The sequence below is a fragment of the Opisthocomus hoazin genome, chromosome 1 (genome assembly GCF_030867145.1).
Source record: "Opisthocomus hoazin isolate bOpiHoa1 chromosome 1, bOpiHoa1.hap1, whole genome shotgun sequence".
Classification (NCBI taxonomy): domain Eukaryota; kingdom Metazoa; phylum Chordata; class Aves; order Opisthocomiformes; family Opisthocomidae; genus Opisthocomus; species Opisthocomus hoazin.
Window position 1 is genome coordinate 131,243,340 of NC_134414.1, and position 20,882 is coordinate 131,264,221.

At 44.1% G+C, this 20,882-nt stretch overlaps 2 protein-coding genes across 2 annotated transcripts in view; one reads left to right on the forward strand and one right to left on the reverse strand.

The window, feature by feature from the left end:
* Positions 1 to 4,520, forward strand: part of TOMM70 (translocase of outer mitochondrial membrane 70) — a 25,529-nt gene extending 21,009 nt beyond the window's left edge. Inside the window, exon 12 of the mRNA XM_075436027.1 lies at positions 791 to 4,520. Within this exon, the coding sequence (XP_075292142.1) occupies positions 791 to 944 (154 nt within the window). The 3' untranslated portion in view covers positions 945 to 4,520. The remainder of the gene's footprint in view (positions 1 to 790) is intronic.
* NIT2 (nitrilase family member 2) lies at positions 4,461 to 17,550 on the reverse strand. The gene is made up of 10 exons (XM_075436040.1): positions 17,495 to 17,550; positions 15,203 to 15,321; positions 12,375 to 12,495; positions 12,168 to 12,256; positions 10,007 to 10,100; positions 8,888 to 8,962; positions 8,367 to 8,445; positions 7,681 to 7,779; positions 6,550 to 6,605; positions 4,461 to 6,183 (listed from the first exon to the last, which is right to left on the reverse strand). The coding sequence occupies exons 1-10, from the start codon at positions 17,520 to 17,522 to the stop codon at positions 6,095 to 6,097; spliced, it is 849 nt and encodes a 282-aa protein (XP_075292155.1). The 5' UTR covers positions 17,523 to 17,550; the 3' UTR covers positions 4,461 to 6,094.
* Between the last annotated feature and the right edge of the window lie 3,332 nt (positions 17,551 to 20,882).

Sequence of the window (20,882 nt, forward strand, 5' to 3'; positions counted from 1 at the left end):
AATTTTGCTTTATGATCTGATAAGTTCCCATGTTCACCAGTCTCATACTTACTGGACAACATGCAGATGAGTCTGTGTGTGTTTAAATCCATCCCTTCTGCATTTAAAGTGACTTCCTTAATCATTATGAGGCTTCCTGTGTATCTAATGTAAATCCTTAAACATATCGTACTGGACCTTTTGTACTGAGGATCCTGAGCTGTACTCTCAAGCCTGACCATTTGGGTTGAATTCCAACAGGACTGCAGTTTGCAAGGGCGAAGAGGAAAGACTATAATGCACTGTGCTGTAACAGCATGTTGTATTACAATTGTGCAAAAGTTTGGGGTGTAGCTGAGAGCAGAGTATGTCCAGCCATCAAAAGGGCAGATGATTAAGCTGTTGCCAGGAGAAATTTTGCAAACATTTCCTATTTAAATAACGTGAGCTCTTGTCTTTGCTAGTTTTCCTCTTTAAGAATGCAAACTCTTTTCAAGGGAAATGAGAGTTCATTTAGTTGTCCCAGCATTATCTTTGTAGTAAACTTGGTGTCCTGTGGAGAACACTTTGTTCCCCACTACCACCCATGGTGGCTCTCAAGAGGAAGGCTGTTTAACAGCTGCCCTAGTTGCTTAGGCTTGGTAACAGCTGCTCAGTGTGCTCGTAGTCATCTCAAGTACTTGTGGTGGTTCCTCCAAAGTCCTTTTAAGCTGTTAGCAGTGGAGACTAAGTCCTGAAGGACAGAAGATGCTGTAGAGATGAGGAGATTGCTTTGCCAGTCTTAACTGGACTAAATTTTGGTTTCTTTCAGAGGCAATCTGGATAAAGCCATTGAAATGTTCAACAAAGCTATCAACCTGGCCAAATCTGAAATGGAGATGGCCCACCTCTACTCACTCTGTGATGCTGCCTATGCCCAGACAGAAGTTGCAAAGAAGTATGGATTGAAACCACCAACACTGTAAAGAAACGAGGAAGAAATGACCTTCTAAAGTGAAGTTGCCCACTTCAGCTGGCCCTAAAGACGTTGTTGCAGACCATGTTGAATGGTGGAACTTAGTTTTTTTCCGTTCGTGGTGTTGTCATTTGCTACATCTGTTAAATGTTTAGGTGTTGTGGGAGTGGTTGTTCAAGGAAGTATACAGTGTTGCATCTTGTTCCTTCTGCAGCAAAACCCTTGAAGCCTATTAAGGGAAATAAAGTTGCAGGGGAACAACAGGAAGGTATTTTGGCCATGCAAATAAAAACTTCACATTAGTTCATGTTGGGTGATTGTTGTGGGCGATTTTTGCTTTATCAAACAATATTACAGCATGTGGGTTTTTTCCTGTTGATTTTAAAGGTAATGCTAGTCAGTGCTGTAAAATAGGTTTCTTTTTTATATGGAATTAATCCTTGAGGGTTAATTTTAATTTTGCAAAAAGGAAAAAAATTAATTTTCAAACTGTTTAATAATAGAGGGTTTTTTTAAGTCAGCAGATGTGGAGAGAATCCCTGTAAATATATGCAAGCATGCACAATCTTCCCTTAAAGCCCCTCCCACCCTCTGCATAACTTACTTAGAAATAGTCCTGTGGCAGCTATTAGGGAATTAATTTAATAGTCCTTACCCTCACCCCAGAAAGCCCTAGCGTACTGTGTAGGAGAGCTAGTGCCAAGGTTGGCTGGGGAAAGAGGCCAGGTAACACTGCTTCAGCGTAGGCTTTACTGGAAGGAAGGTCCTGTTCCTGTGCAGCAGTCCTTACCTGGATGTCACAGGAAAATGTTCTGGAGGGTTCAGAGGGACTTTCAAGATCAGAAAGCACTGCTGGGAGTAGAGCTGCCAAGGTAGGGTCATGCTTGCATATAATCTTTGTGATCTCTGACACTCTTGATTAAAAGTAACTGCTAGTAGACTGTCTGAATTCTCTTCAGTCTCTAGAGACTGCTGTGTTCTGATCTGCTCCTTGTAATAGCCCCTTTGCAGGATTAAGTGAGATAAGGAGCAAAGCGTAGGCTAAAACTTCAAATAATGGATTTAGAATCTGTACTGGTTTCCTTGTTGTTTAGGCCCTGTCTTGTTGAGGATTACAAGTACTGTAGGAAGGAAGCAACTGTTCTGCAGACAGCAGATTGGCAAGTTACTAGATACCAATACAAACAGTCTTCCTCTAGCTAGGAGCTTCACAGAGGGCTCTCTTGCTTTAGTCAGTCCATCTTGCCTCTCCCTGGATTGATGTGGCTGGATAAACCTCATGCAAATACTTAATTGATGTAGCTTAATTTACCACACACTAATTTGGGCTTCTTTCCATCCTGAAATCCTAGATTTGCTTGTGCTGAATTGTCTAGTGTATTTCATCTCTGAAAGAAATGAACCATGCTGTTGTCAAACTGTCTTGTTCTCTAGCTGTGCCACCCTGGAGCAGCAGCTTGTATTTTCAACATGACCTTCCTTTCTCCCAGCAACTGCAGTTGGAAATTCAGATGGTGGAGAGTAGATATAAAGACTTAATCATTCTATTTTAGCTAGCTCTTTAGGTGATCTGAAATCATAGCGTTGGTGTAGAATTGAAGGGATTGGAAGGTACTGGCAGCTTCTAAGGGCACTGCACGTAACAAGTGTCAAATGTCTTCTGGAACTTCCAATCTCTGCATCAGTTACCTGAGAACAAACACATGCCAGACTGACCGATGTGTCCTGTCCTCCCGAGGAGTTCTTATTCGCATGGCCTTACTTACATTGGCATTTTCTCCTCTTCACCCTACCTGTACCCCATTCCTTACCCCACCCAATCAACTAAGGGAAAAAAGCATGTGCTGTCGAATACTGCATTCCAAATCATCACAGACTTTTGCCTGTTCTTGAACTAGTTTGAAACTGCACTGAAAGGATGCATTGTCTGTAATTTTCTTTTGTAAATGACGTATCACCTGTAAACTGAAAAAATAAATATTACCTTCAAGTATCTCTCCCTGACATGTATAAGAACAGGTTTTGATGAAAGTGTTCTCTGCAGTGGTGCACGCTCTGCTGCTTTGATGTTGCTCTGAGTCTAGGAAGAACTAATAATGACTGACTCCCTGTCATCTTCTCTGACTTCAACCTGTAAGCAAAAATGAGGACAAGATATGGAATTAACAAGTCTTATCTCTGATTGCTCCCATCACCCACAGAGGTATGATCTTCAGAGCTGAAGATTACAGGGGAAAGGAAATCCAGCCAGGAAAGCTGGGACTCTGAGTAGCTGACACCCTGTTAACGTGTGTGTGCAGGTGGATCCCTTTAGTGAAAGGGATTTTTTTTTTTTTTTTTTTTTAATGGCTGATACAGTTGAGGTTTCGTTTTAAGCTAGGTGTGCATGTGAAAAGTTTTCTTTAGCAGGGATGGAGAGCTGAAGTGAAACAAGTACTACTGCTATTTTAAAAACCCCGAATCTGTTGAAATAATGTAGGAAGCTAGTAGTACTGAAGACTTGGCTAAACCTGGTGTAGCCTAGAGACTCTGGGAGGTTCCTTCTACGCCATTGTCTTGCATCTTAATTCTGATCATTGTAAAATCCCTGTTGTTCATGTTAGAGACAAGTTTGCCAAAATGGAGGTTAGAAGTTGTGACTTGAACTGCAAGGATCTAACTGCAGATCGAAAGCAGAGGGAACTCGCCTGTGCTAAGGAGCTGTACTGCAACTTCTTCTGCAGCTGTTAAGGGCAGCTTAGATCCAACTTTAACCAGGCTTCCCAGCTGCAGTGGTGATAACACTACCTGATGCAACAGCCATTGTGGTGTTCGCTGCCATTTCTTTACAAATAATTTAAACTCTCGCAGGCTGAAATTCTGGAGCTATTTCAGGGCTGTTACTGGCTGTTTTTCTATACCTGCAGAATATTGGTGTATATGTGTAATACGGATACTTAAAGTGCCTGTTTTCTACTAATGCAGAGATTGAGTATTGACTGATTTAAGCATTTAGGTGAGAACTGACTGTGTACTTTTTTCATTGAAATACCCCCAAATTCAGTCCCATTTGTATCAATTCTGAGTGGATTGCACTGGAGACCCCTAAAGTACTCTAGAACAAGCTGCTTAGAAGTTGTCCTGACAGGCAGAAGAGGACTGAGCTCATCGCGTCTTCAGCCGAGTTCACCCAAGGAGCTCGCTACGGATTGTCATCCGTTCTCTCTATGTGGGATTCCAGGGGAGGAGCGTCCGGGCCACGGATTCTGTTGTCTGTTTCAGACTGCACTTTGCGTTTTAAAACTAAGCGGTCAGCCCCTGAGAATCCTGCGCTACTTTAATCCTCCAGAGGTAGCAGTTAGTTCCTGCGCTGCTGCATGCTGAGCTAGTGTAGAGAGGGGAGGGAAAGACAGACGGAGTAGTTTAGAAAAATGGATGTATAGTAGTTGCTATGATTTACAAGTTGGAGCCCGGTGATGGCCATCATGGATGCTGATTCTTGAGTATGTGGGAGGCGCTAATTAATGCAGGAGATCTGACTCAAACAGTAAATTGTTAAATTTTTTTTATATTTATTTTTCAACAAATAAATCTTCATTTCACCTTATGCTCTGTGGCCTGTTTCTTAACAGTTCCAGTACAGTATGTACACCAAAATGCAGTGAAAAGTACAGACCAGAAATGCCTGCTGGAATAGATAGTGCCACTGCGTGGAATGGTGCCACCTGTCTTTTGAGCAGAAAGATGCCTCAGGGTTTGGTTTAATTTAACCATTAATTTTCCTCTATAAAACACACACCTAGCTCGTTCCAGAGAAGCCAAGAGAACACTAAAAAAAAAAGAAAAGCAGCTTTGGGAAGAAGAGGCTGGCCAAACATGAATAAAAAGGTAAGGTCGTTTTGGGGGAAACTAGCAGTTAGCTACAGCAAGACAAAATCTTCTCTCCCTCTTCCCATTTTTGTATTTCGAAATCTCCCTGAGCCTCATTATTACTTTTTGCTGCTGGAAGACTAAAATTCTAGTGGTAAAGGCTGGATATTTATAGTTGCTTCTTTTTTTCATCCCAAGGAGGAAAAAAAAAAAGTGCCATTGGCACATTCTTATCTTTTTACATTAGAAGGACCAGGGTGTCTTCCTTCTAAGAAAAAAACCCCAAACACAACAGAACTACAAAATGCTAAGCTAGTTTTAAGTGTTTTAAAGCCATCTTTAATAATCAGTTTGTTAGGCTCTTCAGCAAGAGCAACAAAGTAAGGAGTGTCTCCTTGCAGCTGAGGAGGGTTGGCCTGTGGTAGCAATAATGCATTTAAACATTGAGCATTTCTAGTACCTGTCTCCGGGGGGATGGTGGGCAGAAAGACCTGATCAGTGCAGTAAGTTTTCCAGCCCTTTGGGACTGACTCCCCTGAGCCTTTTCAGGTGCAGACAGCCAGGCAGCAGAACTAAAGCCCGTTCAGACATTGTATGAAGGAAGCAGTGTGTAGCAAAGGTGTGGTGGCATGTGAATGGCTTTAACAAGACGGTAACTTGCACCACTTCAGCAGTAACAGGAACTGCAAGCAGGAGAATTTAATGCATCTGTTCCATGAACTGAAACGTGTTACAGCTGCTTCTATAGTAGCAGTTCTGTCTGGCAGTTTCCTGCAATGTCCCTGATAGTACAGGACAGAATTTGGCTTGTTTTGCTTAGTGTGTTAAAATTTTAAGCTTTCCAAGTTAGAAGTTGGGCATTCAAAGAACTTTGTTAAGGCACACAGAACTAAGATGGACAAAGGTGGAAGAATCGTGCTTCTAGATTATCTGATAATTCACTGAAAAATTCCTAATACCAAAGTTGACTTCAGAGGATTTCCAGAGAGAACAAGGTTCCCATTTCTATGTTCTACAAAAAAGTCCCCAAAAGGTAACTAAAACATTGTGATGCATAAAAGGCAATGTTAACTGTTACTGTGTTGAACTCATTTCACTTCCATCTTTATCGTAGCTGTGAAATACTGAAGTATGAGAAGAGATATAAAAAGTTGTATTTGAATCAATTTTACAATTACACCGCCAAGTTGGGGTTTTTTTTAATTAACTGGCACGTTTAGCAGTAGATTGTGGAACAACTAGTAAGGGAATCCTTCTGAAGACGAAAGCAGCAGCTGTTGTGCCCACTGAACCTTCCCTATTCACCCAGCTTCACTTTTTCATCTCCACGCTATAGAGATCACAACGCTTCTGGCTCAAAATAGGAATTTGTTGACGTATTTCTGCAAGTTTCTTCAGATCTGCAGTGGGGGAAGGAAGAGCTATTAGAACAGCAGTCAAAAACGAAAGCTCCCACCTTGTTCTGAGGTAAGGAAGGGACAAGAGCAGCTTTCGTGGAGAACGGGTCTGTGGGGCACCGCAACTTGGTAGCCAGGGCTGAAGAAAGCCTCAGCTTTGCTCCTTCCTAAGGTGGCGGCTTCCTCACACGTGTGGAAACTGGGAGAGTGTAGTCAAGGGCTGCGTGTTCTTGCTTTAATCCAGCAAAGGTGGAGAAGGGATGGGAATGCTACATAATCTGCAATGGCATGTGCAAGGCCACAGTCTTTTAAGACTGTCTCTCCTTAGTCTCATGACCTGTACTGGAAAAAAACCAACTTTACCCTTACCTATATCTGTGTATACAACTGTTTCCTCAGCCCCGGCTTTGGCTATGACTTCACCCCTGCAAAATTAAGCACATTTGTTCACAGCATTAACACAGAGGTCTCAAGGCATCAGTCCAGTTGCTGCTGTTTGTACAAAAGGAAGTTCCTACCCTTGATCTCTATAGCTGCAAAGGCAGGGCTGTCCTAAAAATAGCATCATCGTTCATACCTCTGGCATGATAGAAATCACTTCCAGGCTCTGTATGTGGCACATTTTATCTGTGACATATACATATGTAATGTAAATTGTTTCTGAAGATCAAGAATCATGGTAAGAGGAACTCTGAGAGCTGATGCATGTGAGCATGCAACATACCTCAAGGGGAGAGAAACAACTTCACCAGGGACAGCCACCATACATGGCAGACTGACACTTCCTCCTTTCAGAGCCTACTGGCTTTTAATAGGAGCACAATTCTACTCTGCATGAGCTACTGAACTTTATCATGTCTCCCATTAGGTGTTCTGCCACTGCTTTCATCATATAAAGTTAAAATCTCAAGACTTAAGTAAAGCTTTTCTCACTTTGCAATCATCTGGAAGAGAACTATCAGTGGATTTACCTGGAAGAAAAACAACTGCCTGAAGATCTGGTCACTTCTACCTCCCATGTACCTGTGTGACTTCTGCGTAAGTCAGAATGTGTCTCTTACAGCTGAAGATACTGTTCTGGTTCTGTCTTGTGTCAAAGCAGTGTTGTTCTTTGAGGAAATGAGAGAGTTTTGTGTCAGCTGTTTGAGAGGGTTCAGTTCTGCACAGAGAATTGCCATAATGCAGAGTATGCAGTGGACTGAATCTCAGGGACAAGTGGAAAAGGTCAACAGCTTAACTAGTGCTAAATACTAGTACTAAGTGGCTTCTTTGCTACCAAAAAGAATACACACTGTTAAACTAGTTTTAGTTTCTTTCTTGTTTTTCAGTCAGACAGTTATAGAGGATGATTCTGAGAATGTAGATTTGTCTCAGGTGCTTTTTATCAAGAACTTACGAAATTTTTAAGAGTAAATGCAAATCTGAAACTGAAATGTGACATCAAGTAAAACATTTTTTACCAAGAAAAGGGGGTGGGGTGGGGTTTTCTTCTGAACTCACCATGGATTTACTACAGTGCTGTGTCCCCAGGCAACGTAGGATGCTTTTTCATCTCTAGCAGGAGATACGGTAGCTACGTAGACTTGATTATCAACAGCTCTGTGTGTACAGAAAGACGAGGGAAGGGGGGAAAAGTGAGTAGAATTTTTTTTATACCACCAATTAACTAAGCAGCAGTGAAAGAATTCACTCTGAAGGGCAAGCTATACATCTTCCTAACAACTAGCCAAAATGGTAAATGATACAAAGGTCAGAGAAAGCAGAGCCTGGAAAGAGTTAGCGGGCAGAATGAATTACATGTTCGTTCAGTATGTAGCAAAGTTGATTGAAGCTGACCAAATGAATAAATAATACTGCATTCAGGAATCTCAGGGTCTACCTCTGTCTGTAATTCGAGCAGTTCTAGAAGTTTGTGTGAAGGGTGCTTACAGAGCCATGAGGAAAAGGTCCTTAAAAGCACCTAACTGTGGAGGGGCTGGCAGCAGTGAAGGGTTAAGCGTTTCCCACTTCCCTCCTTGACAGAAAAATCATTTTGGTGTCCCATGCAAGGCTTGAGGAATGGTACAGCTCCAGTAGAGGAGTGGTCTTGCAGCACCACCTCTGATGCACAGTGTCACTGGGAACACAAGGGCAGTTCCCTGTGCTAAAACTCCCTCTGGAGCAGGACATAAGCTGTTTGTTCTTACCGTCCCCTTTGCAGCAGTTCCCAATGAGCTGGTCCTGTTGTCAGGTTAAAAGCCCCTGGATATATCAGCAGCTGGCAACCTTTGTTAGAAGAAAAGTAGAACCCAACCATCATTAAGGAGAAGATGGTTTACCCTAGAGCAGCCCTTCACACTGAGACTCAAGGCAAGGTTTCTCTCAGTACTTCCCAACCTCTGCACAAAATGGAACCAAATAGAGACTGTCCATGCATGACACAGGTGATGACTTCTGTCAGCAAAGCCCCGTGATACCTTACCAAGTGTGGGGATACACCCATCTCCACGACTCCAGCAGCAAATGTGTATCAGGAAGCCATTGTTACTTTACTCCAGGAGAACAGACACTCATTTGAATAACAAAATCAACAAGATGCATTTTGTGTTACTGGGCGAGGATGAGAGTGCCTGATCACACAGCTCGCCCAGTACGAAACATCCTGAAACAGCTCTGCACGGTTCAGGCCTTAGGGCTAACCAGGCTCCATTAGGTGACCCAGCCTCACCTTTCTGTCCGTAGATTTGAGCCATCTCCGCAAATCTGATATCGTAGCAGATGCCCAGGCCCACTTTACAGTATGCTGTTCTCAAAACACAAGAGACAACCGTCATATTGCTGTCACAAGTACACAAAAGCAGTCACAAGAGCCCCTTTAGCCATTCTGCCAGCTGTTCTTTTACATCTCTCAGAGTAACAAGAGGAGCTATATTTGTAACAAGCTTTGGCTATTTGTGGGGGAGAATTCACGCTTCAGGACGAGAGGAAGGCTGTGACAAGCAGTCTCACCTACCCTTTAAAAATAGCCATTTTGACAACATCATGTTATATCAGGTCTCTGTCTATATTCCTCTCTGATTTAGCTGCAGGGTTTTCAATCTAGTTGAAGATGTCCCTGCTCACTGCAGGGGGCTTGGGCTAGATGACCTCTAAAGCTCCCTTCCAACCCACAGCATTCTACAATTCTATGCATTATTTTCTTTCCAAGAGAAGAAAGCACTCACTGCTCTTCATGGACTAAAGAAACTACAGTCATGTACTTCTTTACAGCATGCACATTGCAAGGAGGAAAAGTGACCATGGGAGATGAGACTCGTGGGAGAGCTCAGTAAACAGGACGTGTTAATTTCTGAACGCTGTCGGGGTGGGAGAGTAGGCATCCTGCTTTTTTATCTGCTGTGGTTGATTCAAGAATGGCATTTACAGTTAATTGTCTCCATTATTATACTATCCTGGCATGAAACAATGTGCCAGTGTAGTTGTTTGCCACATATATTCTTTTCCAAGCCATGCTGTCTAAGAACCATTTTGAAGATGTAACTGCTATTAAAAAAAATACAGTAACTTCTCTTTAACAAATCAGTAGGACCACTATTCATTAAGGGAAGTGCCATGATGTATACTTCAGCCCTTTCTCCTCTTCTACCCTTTTGCAATCACATTGCCCTTTTTAAAAGTTCCAGAACTGACCCACGCACTTGGAGCAAACTTAAAACTATCTTGCCTAACATAAAGCCGACAGTCTGAAAATCCATTGCTGGGGAGGGGGAGGGGGAAGAGAACTCCAGAATGACTGCAGCGTTATGGAGGTAGAGCTCCTTAAACAGAGGGCTTGTCTTCTACTCACGAGTATCAAACATGGAGAAACTGTGCCCTGGACTCAGTGTTTCAGACTCTTTGAACTGTATCTTCCCAGGAACATTAATGTCAAACAAATGAACCTGTAATTATAGTATGAATAATAACAATTAATAACAATTTCTCTGCTCGGTATTTGAGGCTCTTTCTATTAGGCACATGTTTTCTAGTTACCATTGATCTAGACTGCTCTTCTGTCAGGATCCCAACTGAGCATTGCTAAGATTACGAGATCTCTTAAAGATGATTTAAAGCAGTATTGTTTTTTTACAGAAATACACGTCTTCGGTTATTTGGGGGAAGAAAAACAAATAAAGACTGGCCATTGTAAACAACACATATAATCCCTGTGACCCAAGTGATGCACACATCAAATGTTTTTATTGCTTACTAAATAGAATGCCCTGTCCTTCTCCCATGCGGTAATAGAGAGTAGTTGAAAATAGCTAAAAATATAACAATTAATTTGTAGTATGGCTCTGTATCTTCTTCATGGAAAGAATCTCTGCAAAATAGCTAGATATTTTGATCTAACGAGTAATTTTGCAAAAGGATACATATAAAACACCTCGAATTTTTCAGGATGATTTATTTTAAATATGTTAAAGTAGGTGATATTTTCCTCTCCAAGACCTGAGTCCCATTCCTGCAAAACTTCTCCAGAAAATACCTTCACCAAGTCAAAGTTCCCATGACTTCACCTATGCAGATGCCTCTCAGCACCTGTAGACCGTCTTTATCCCTCCCTTGCAATGGAAGATTTTGTTCCTGGCTGGAGCTTCTTAATAATACAGCTGTTTTTGTACTATTATTGATTCACATTTACACAGTACAAGCCTGCACTCATTCTGCAAACAACTACCAGGCTTGCAGACTGGTGTGGTATGATAGACGGAAAGCAACACAATACTTCAGAAAGTAATCTAATAGTGTAGCTAAGTGCAGAATCAGTTAACAGAATAAATTTATACCTGCACCCCAGAGGTATTTTGCACCACCTCATTTGTTCCAAGTAACCTTGCATTCTCTTTTTGTTTTTCCTTGAAAGAAATAAGCTGCTGTTCACCTAAGGAACGATACCTGTATGCACAGTGAGAATAACAGCAACTGCACTCTACAGGTATGAACAGGAGGCAGTTTCTCAGAAGGCACAAAGCAATGTCCAGGTGGAAGATGACAGTACGCAAGCATCTATCACAAACAGCAGACACAGCTTAACTATGGAACTTGGACTTGGGTTGTTTTCACTAATCATACATATAGCACACAAAATATGTAAAGAACAGTATTTATGATAACGGACTAAATCCATTGGGAACCTGAGGGAAAATCCTGATCCAACTTAAGAGACACTATAGTTTTAGACCTAGACCAAGGAAGCCAGATGAGTTGGATCAGAATTTACTCTTTACCACAGTTTTCCCAGCACCTGGGAAAAACCAATTATGCCTTCTGCATTCTGTCATCCTTATCTAGAGCAAATTTACAACCACCTTTGGATGGGATGTTTACACATCCCAAATAAAAATTACATGCAATTTCATTGACAGTACATAGCTTATTATTAATTTAAGATTCTTCAAATTCGCATCACCTTTAGATACAGATTAAATCATTTGTGCAATGCTGCTGAAAAACTTTTTAATAGGTTTGTAGATGAGAAACTACTGGAGAGAGTCCAGTGGAAGACTACAACGATGATGAGCGGATTGGAGCATCTCTCCTATGAGGAGAGGCTGAGGGAGCTGGGCTTGTTCAGCCTGGAGAAGAGAAGGCTGCGAGGGGACCTTATAAATGCCTACAAATATCTTAAGGGTGCATGTCAAGAGGACAGGGCCAAACTCTTTTCAGTGGTGCCCAGCGACAGGACAAGCGGCAATGGGCACAAACTGAAGCACAGGAAGTTCCGTCTGAACATGAGGAAGAACTTCTTCCCTCTGAGGGTGATGGAGCACTGGAACAGGCTGCCCAGGGAGGTTGTGGAGTCTCCTTCTCTGGAGATATTCAAGACCCGCCTGGACAAGGTCCTGTGCAGCCTGCTGTAGGTGACCCTGCTTCAGCAGGGGGGCTGGACTAGATGATCCACAGCGCTCCCTTCCAACCCCCACCATTCTGTGATTCCATGTAATAACAATATTCTGCCATCTTACCTTCCTATGCTTTGCCAGCATAGCACCATCCGGCCCAAAGACAGTACACGTATTATACAGCTTTCCACCATCCTCTTCTGGAATGGATCCTTTGTAAAGGTGAGAACAAAGATTTCCCCCACTGTATTATATGGAATTTTGACCTAATAGCACTAATAGACATTGCCCATTTTTCCCTCAATGAGATGGTCACTAGGAGTAAACTACCTCCGATGAGATATATGCTGCACTCCTTTGCAACTTCTGAGAGCTTTTGTGTTGATTCCCCAGGGATCTTCTCTGCATACTCCTTAAAGTATTGGGTTCCATATGGAGAATTAAAGCACTCCTAGAATTAGGGAAAAAAAAAAAAAAAAAAAAGTTAAAATCCAGTAATATTCCTGCAAGGAGATGTACTTGACCTTTCAAACTCCTCTCTTCTCAATGTTCGCATACAATCTTTAGTTACAGGAGCTCAATAAGCAAATCAGCAAATATCAGGAGGCCAGAGAGATCTTAACAATTAGAGAAAATACAATGGGTGTGTTGGTGTGAACGTGTGCCAAACAGAACATGAGCTAGGAGTATCATGCAAGCTGCAAGTAGCAAGGCTAGCACAGCTATCAGTCTTGACTTAGCAAGATCACAAGGGATGTTCTCATCAGAACAAAGAACCAAGCTCCACCCAGCTCATTTGACAAGTTACAAGCTAAACAGATCCTCTCAAAACTGTAAAATGCTTGTGCTCATCCACAGCCTGTGATTTCTTGATTTTTAAACGGACCTTTGCAAAAGCAAGCATTTCTCAAAATTACTTATTCTTTTGCTAAAACAATCCTTTAAACACCATTTCCTCACAACTGAACAGCGTCTTCTGTCCTAGGCTCTAGTTAAAGATTTGCTATCCCTCGGAACCAGGCATGTAATCTTTAGACAGTGAGACTAACAGAGCAGTTTGGATGCCTAAGCCAGGTGGCTAGTGGTATTTGAGATGCTCAAGATATCCAGAACTTCTACTCTGCATTATATTTGCCAGGTCTGTGAGCACGTGAGACACAATCCCCTTCCAACACTTCTTTGCTCCCTGAAGGAGTACAGCTGAAGGCCACAAATGCTATCAAACAATACCAGCACCTACTCTTCGGCAAGCGATTCCCAGCCCAAGCATCTGCCTCGATTGTTATCTTTGCTCACTGCAAGTTGTAACAGGACCCCACCCCAAAAAAAGAAAAAAAAAAAAATCAAGCTGTGAATTGGACAATAAACATTTCTGCCTTAACCACTCAAGCAAACTTCTCAACAACTGCAGTAGATTCTGCTGAATATGGAAAACTGAACCAAAACTGGATGGATGTTTTTGCACCATATACAGACACTGGGCCAGCAGGTGCCAGCTAACCCACAGCAGAATTTGTGGATGGAAGAGGCAGGAAGGGAAGTCTCCGCAGGCTGTCAGATGAGCTCCCCAGGCTTCTGAAAGTTGGACTGAACTTCAAGGAAATTAAAGCAATGCCAGCTGTCTCTGCCTCCATCTTGCCACTTGCAGCGTCAAAGCGGGTGGTACTGAAACCATGGGCTCAAGAGAACAGGCAGAGCTCTGTGCAAGCTTGCGGCAGCAGTGCATGAGGCTGTTCATAAGCTGACACTGGAACAAAACTGCAGACTGTCTGCACAGATCACCTAGTCCTGTGCTCTCCAAAGCGGTAAGCCTACAGGGACAGATCTTTGAATTGCTTTCTATCAGTTTCTAGATTAAAATGGATTCGTTTTTACTTCTTTATCCATAAACATTACAAATTGTTTTTCTCTCATAAATTTTTCCTGGTTCAGAATTGAAAAAAAATTAACACACCAAGGCTAACATGTCAAAGGAAAATTGCCATATTCCTCTGCAGACGTGCAGATTACACAGTCAGCGCAAGTTACTTCTGTTTGTTATGTAGCATGACTTAAAAAGTGGAGGGAAGAGAATATTTCATGCCCATGTCCTAATACCAGTACAAAATTTACCTCCCAAAAGTCTATGAAAAACTTTGCCCTTGTTTGACAAGTTTTACTCTAAAAGCATAAGTTATCACTGGCAAAGCGAGTATCTCAACTGAAGAGAGGTCTGCTAAACTCAGTGTTTGTACCCATGATGAAACTAACAAATAACTGATAATCTCAATGCAGGGGGCCCAGCCAGAATAACCAAAGGTCACATTTGCAACAGAAGAGCTGTGTTTGCACAGAGGAGCTGGGAAGGTTACTTAATACTTCGCCTGGGACAGCAGGAGGGAAAACATTCTGTGTGTAAAACACTCAGACCAAAAGTTCACCCAGAGAAGAACTTTGCACTCCTGAGTCAGATGCTGCAAGGCACAGGGGTAACACACGTTCCCTCAGCGAGAGAGGAAAAAAGCACAGAGCTGCACTGGAAAGATCACCTTGTTGCCAGCACACTCATCCATGTGAAAATTCAGGAACATAATCATGGCTGAAGTCCAAAAAGTAAATCAGAAATCATCAGTAATTGTAAGTGGCTATTTATGTTCCCACACAAGGAAGTCACAAGAGAAGTGTGTTTTAATTGTAATTCAGCCACAAATGACCTGCTAGAAATGTCCTATTTTGTTTCTCACGTACTGACTAATCTGGAATGATTATGGTAAAGAGAATCACTGTACACCTGTTTCCTTTCATCCTCATATCAACATTCTTTAGCCAAAAATCACCTTTTCCTACACTTTCAGCATGGGAGGCTTCTGCAAAGATTCAAACTACAGTGTCACTTTCGTGAATTCAGAACATGCCAGGGATGGTATTGCCTGGGATTTAAACCAGCAAAAATCAAACCAGACAAAGATAACCTATTTGTTTTTTTTTTCAACTTCTTGTTTCCCCCCCTCTTAAGTGTGCTGCTAGACAGGACCCTGTTTTTTTTCCTATTTTGGAGCCTCACACAGCATCTAAGCTATCCAGAGAGAAACAGGAATATACAATGCATTAGTAACACCAGAAAGAGGTTTCCAAGGATGTGAGGTACAGCTGCTAAGCAGACCGTGATCTTTACTCACAGGTAGAACCACAACTTTTGCTCCTTTAGCTGATGCTTCTCTCACCAGTCCACAGGCTCGTTGAAGGTTTTCTGATTTAACAGCAGATACATGAAGCTGAATAAGAGCCAGGCGGAAGTCTAACGGCAGAAAAGAAAAAAAATAGTCAGCAGAATTCCCCCCAGAAAAACTCTTCAAAGTTTGAATTCAAGCATTTCTTAAAATAAATTTGCTTACATATTAACATCTACACCAACCACTTCCAACCCATTTTGTGGTCTGTCTATGACTCTGGAAACAGTCTCTTAACACAGGGAGAACATTCAAACGTAGGCTTGTTAATGGGAACCATACACCACCATCACTCTGCTCAGGTCGAAGATCACAGAGTTCACACGCCAGTAACACTTCCCCTAGGCAGTGCCCAGCCCAAGTTCTAATGTAAGATACTATGTGACAGAAAGGAAGACCGCCAGTCACCTGGACCTGCTTCTTCTTTCCCAGTTGGCTACACGCTTCGTGAGCCTGTCTTTCTGTTGCCCCCGCTGCCTGATGAGCACTGGATGTCCTAAAATGCCACCAGCAAACTAAAGGATTGGACAATCCCAAAAGCACCAAATACGGGAACAGTTTGCTTTTGTCCCTCAAATCATATCTAGACTGGGAAATAGCTATAAAAGAAATTAAAGATAACATCTTTCCTGATTCTTTCTTTGCAGTTTGGTTTCCAGCCAAGAGACGGTTGCAAGTGTTATCAACACTGTCTCTACTGCAGCTAAGCAAGATTTGTAAGTGCAGGCTCTTGAAGTACACAAGTGGAAAAGATCAAATGAAGTTTTGAGCACTCTCCTTGGACTTCCTTCCATGAATCTCCTGATACTTCAGGCTGTACGAAAACACGTAAACACATCCTAATCAGGTAGAGCTGTCTCCTTAAAAATGCTCTGGTTTCATAAAACAAAAGTTACCCAGTTTCAAAGCACCTCTCTTCTCTTCAACACTCCCCTATCATATAGCCGGTATCACTACAGGATAAAGCAAAAGCTGCAAACAACACAGCCTCAGTGGTCAGGGAAACAGGAAAAACTGATTCAAGCGAAGGTGAGACTGGGTCAGGAACAGTCAGGCAGAATATGTTTCCTCCTAGTTTAGTTAGTAGATAAGCAGCTAATTTCTAGAGGTTGAACAAATTACTTGCTGCTCACTTTGGCACTCTTCACATGAGAGACTCTTAATATTTGGCTATTGAGCAAGCAAAGCTTCACTGAGATTTTCAACAGAAGTATCCATAGCTAGCTTCCAGACCCACCTAGATAACCATACCAGGAGTCTGCCTAAAGCTTTCCCGTATTTGTGGAATACGTTCTACCTCAGAGAAATTGGACACTTTAAGATTTACCTTTCAGCATAAATCCACTTTTGCAGAAAAACTAGAAGAGCAGCACTAGGAAAAATTTCAAACTAACTTCCTTCCCGTAATATGTAAAACACTAGGAAACCACTAGTCTTATTTTCCCTATGCCTCAGGCTTGGAGTTTGTCAACGGACAAAATCAAAGCTCAGTCACAACAGAATACATGTACTTGTGCCCACAGTTTTGTTTAAAAACGTTGAGAGGCAGAAGTAAGATAAATACAGGGAAATGTGCAACAGTGCTGTAGAGGCCCAAGATCCCTTCCTCCCACCTTGCAAAGCTGCCTTAAAAACTTCTTTAAAACCAATTCTTAGTAGTCTATAGCGATGTGCACCACAGCCAGGTAAAAGTGTATCAGAGTGGGATGTGGTTTGTATCACCATGTAGCACGGTTTTTTTGGAAAACATTGGAAGCTGAGCACGCCTGGTCGGCTCAGACCACATTTCTGGAGCTGACCATGGCGGCGGGGGCAGCAGCGGCTCCCGGCTCCCACCGGCCCGCAGCAAAGCGGTGCCCAGGGCTGCTCCCTCCGGCACCGCCGTTATCCCGCACCCCTTCCAAGGCTCAGAGCCAGCACCCGGGGCCGAGGCCTTCCCAGCCCCGACGACGGACGGGGACCGCGGAGGACGCCGGCCGGGGGCAGCGGGCAGCCTCCACGCCGGGCAGGAGGGCGAGCACCCAGCGGGGACGGGGAGGGGCCGGTGGCGCCTCAGGGCAACCCCTGCGGAGGGGGAGACTCCGCCGAGAGCCCCCCGCAGCCGGCACTACGCGGCGGTCCCTCTCACGGCGGAGGCCGGAGCTCGACCCCACGCCCCCGGCCGGAGGAGGGGAGGGAGGCAGGGGGAGGGGGGGGAGGAGGAGGGGCAGTAACCGTCCCCCCGCGCGCGCCGCCACTCACTGGCCATGGCTCCGCGCGCCGCCTGCATCCCCGCGCGGCCCCGGCTCTCCCTCACACAGCGCATGCGCGCGGGCGCCGCCCCGAGGGCTGCCGGGAAGCGTAGTCCGGCCCCGGCCCCGGCCCCGGCCCCGGGCGGGCGGGCGGCTTCCCCGCCAAAGCGGCGGCTGCAGCGGGGCCTGTCACCGAAAACCGGGATAAAACCTCGTCACGCCAAGGCAGTGTTAGAAGGCAGGCGCTCTTCATTGCAGCGCCGGATGCACGGGGGATAATTCCACCGAACGTGCATACCTCATACTTTTCCACACGGTTTATACAGATCAAAAATATACTTGTTTATTTTATTTATGCATAGTCAGTATTATTCGCTCCGGCAATTGGTGCAAACTTTCTCGCTTCTCATGTAGGTTACTGCGCAGACTCAGTCACCCTCTTCCATCGTTCCCTTCCGAGCAGGCGGTATCGCCTGGGTGGGGGTCGGTCAGTCGGGGGTCGCCCAGTCGGGGGTCGCCATCTCCCCGTGCCGGAGGCACCTTCTGGCCGCTCGGCTCGCCATCCTGGCAGTCCTGCTCAGTTTCCTCAGGCCGCTCCACAAACCCACACTCCTCATTCTCTCCTGACAGAAACGCATTACCTGCTCTTTGTTAACGTTAATGATTGCCTGGAGACCAGACTCTCTGTCCCCAGACCCAGGTGGGTAGGGCTGCACAAGGGACACAGCAGCCTCGTTCACCATCACGGTTAGCCGATTCCATCACCCTGGTTACAGGCCTGCCCGCGCCCCGGCGGGAGCGGGCGACGACTCCCCGGCAGGGCCTGCGGCGGGGTTCCTTTAAAAAAAAACAAAAAAACAAAAAAACAAAACAAAACAAAAAAAACAACTCAGATACTGCTGCTTAAAAACCCTGCCCCGTCCCGCGACCCGGCTTCGCAGCGCTACCCCGCGCCGTTTTGCCGACGCAGCCTGAGGGGACGGCGCGCCCGGAGGCCCCAGCCCTGCTGCGCCTTCCCTGCGCACTGCCCGCGGAGGGCAGGCAGCCGGCAGCACCGCTCCGGCGCCGGCTCAGCGCCGGGCCGCAGCCCCACCGCCGCCGGCCGGCACCTCTCGGTGTGCCGCAGCGTCCCGGCCCCCGCCCCGGGCCATCCCTGACAGCCTGGTACCTGCTCGGGGCCCCTCCCAAGGGATCCCAGGCAACTTGGGCACCTGGGACGTTGCCATCTTCCTTTACAAGAGCACCTCCATGCTGGTTTTAGTACTAGCTTTGAACACCGAGTACTCCTCTTAACACAGAACACTGCTGCCTCACGTACGTGTTGTACAAGCTGGGGATTTTAAACGCATCTTTGTAGAACTGTAGCTCCACGTTGTGCAGAGACAACTGTTTCCATGCAAGAGTTATCTCCACAAGCTGAAAGCACCTGACACCAGCAGGGGCAAAGATAAGCCGAAACGGGTAAGCCAGAGTCATGAAGCTCTCGCATGTTCACTTTCAGGAAATGTGTGCAGAGAGATGAAGGATGGGAAACGCACAACCACCACTGCCTGCAGCAGTTATAAACCTTCCTTCGACAGAGAACCTGTTCTGTCTGCCCAGTACAGGGAACACCTCATCCCACACTGACCAAGCCAAAGGATGGCAGAATTACCAACAGTGGACAACTGTGGATGAGGAGCAGATGCAGGCGCTCCTTGGCAGGCCTCCCACCCTTTTACACATGCCCAGGGTAGTAGAAGCAGCACATATGAAGTTTTTGGGTTTGTGGTAGGTTTTTTTTTTTTTTTTTTTAATTGAACAGTGCACCTTGCAGGGCTCCTGGTACAAACAGCTGCTGTCTCCCAAGTTCACACGAGCTTTGGGGCAGAGCACAAAAAAGAACGAGAATAAGTAGTAAGGCAGTATCACCCCTTCAGGTGAAAAGCATGGGCTAAAAATCCAGTGTTTCCCATGGTTCAGAAAGACACAGTGTATTTTTCAAGTTTCAAACCAAAAATATCTGAAGGCACTAAATACAGCCAAAAGAACAAGTTACACGCTTCCACCCCCTCCTTCCCCAAAAGGGGAAACTTCTCAGCCATGCAGTAGGCTACACCTATATTGAGAACAGTTAACCGACAGTACCAAAAGTTCTGAAGATACAACCAAAATGCAGTTAGAAGGAACAGCTACAAACCGTGCTAAGCCCCATGTGCAAGGCCCAATAGCAACTGAAAGAATGGCAAGTAATCTTTACGTACATCTGGAGACGGCAACGTAAATAAAATTGCATCTCCACGGCCGGAGTATTTTTGGTGGCTAATACGTATAAAGTTCTGTACAAATTCTCATACAGATCAGAATCTAAACGAATTTGTGAGACAGCTGGAGAGCCATCAATGAGTACAGAAGCACTGACCCTGGCTATAAAACACAAAAGGTAAGAGCTTCCATTTGGCAGGAAAGCTTACTCCAAGAAGAATGTTTCTTTCCTGCTACAGACCTCATTTCTATCACCAAAATAAATACAAACAAAAATTAAAACCCCAGCAACATAGCAGCTGTCATCTTATATTCAACAATATAGACAGCAGTGCATGCAAAATAAAACAGCAGCCTGCAAATCTCTGGCCAGTAATTTAAAGAAAATTCCTTGAAGATGAAAGGGATGGGATACTGACTATTTTGATGTTTCTTTTCAAAAACTGTCACTCCAGTACTATAACTGGAATTTCTGATTAGCAATACAAGTTTTGTAACAAACATACTAACTACAGATACCTACACTATGAGGCCATAGTAGCCTTTAAATTGTGGATAGAGATGCACAGAACACCACTGAAATTATTCATAGTTTGGACTGAGCTTTGTAAGATAAGGAGTCTGTTGACAACTTGCACATTGCCTTCAAAATTACAAATAACTAGCCTCTTAATGGCTTGGATCATACATTTCTACACAGAAGGGATTTAAGACCTAACTTCCTGTAGCTCTACTTACTGTAGATCTAAAAGGTCTGTATTTGTTGTCCTCAGAGAAGTGTCCACGCTACCCACTTGCCATATTTAATACCCAAATACACCTGTTTAACAACTGAGTGTATTTTTCACAATCCCCCCACCCCCAATGACGAAGAGAAATGTGTTGTACCATTTTGTCAACATTTTCATAATATAAAACTATGATGCTGACAAGTCTGGAATTTATGCAGAGACCCCTTCTATAATTTGACCATTTGTTAACTCATTTTGGCCTTTCTATGAATGCTTACTATGGCTCACCTGAAAGTATTTAATCACATTAGTCTAACTCTAAATTCCAAAATACTTACACTAAGATGTCACGGAAAGTAGGTCCCTATGATCCATAATCAGCTTCTTCCACTCCAAAGATTAAATTCACTTACATTTACAAAA

Coding starts and splice junctions, on each gene's coding strand:
- NIT2 (XM_075436040.1), bottom strand. CDS start 17,522: ATGCAGGCGGCGCGCGGAGCCATGGCCA. Junction 7,780..8,366: donor GAACTGCTGCAAAGGGGACG/GTAAGAACAAAC, acceptor CTGTACACACAG/AGCTGTTGATAATCAAGTCT. Junction 6,606..7,680: donor AGCACTGTAGTAAATCCATG/GTGAGTTCAGAA, acceptor TTAATTTTGCAG/GGGTGAAGTCATAGCCAAAG.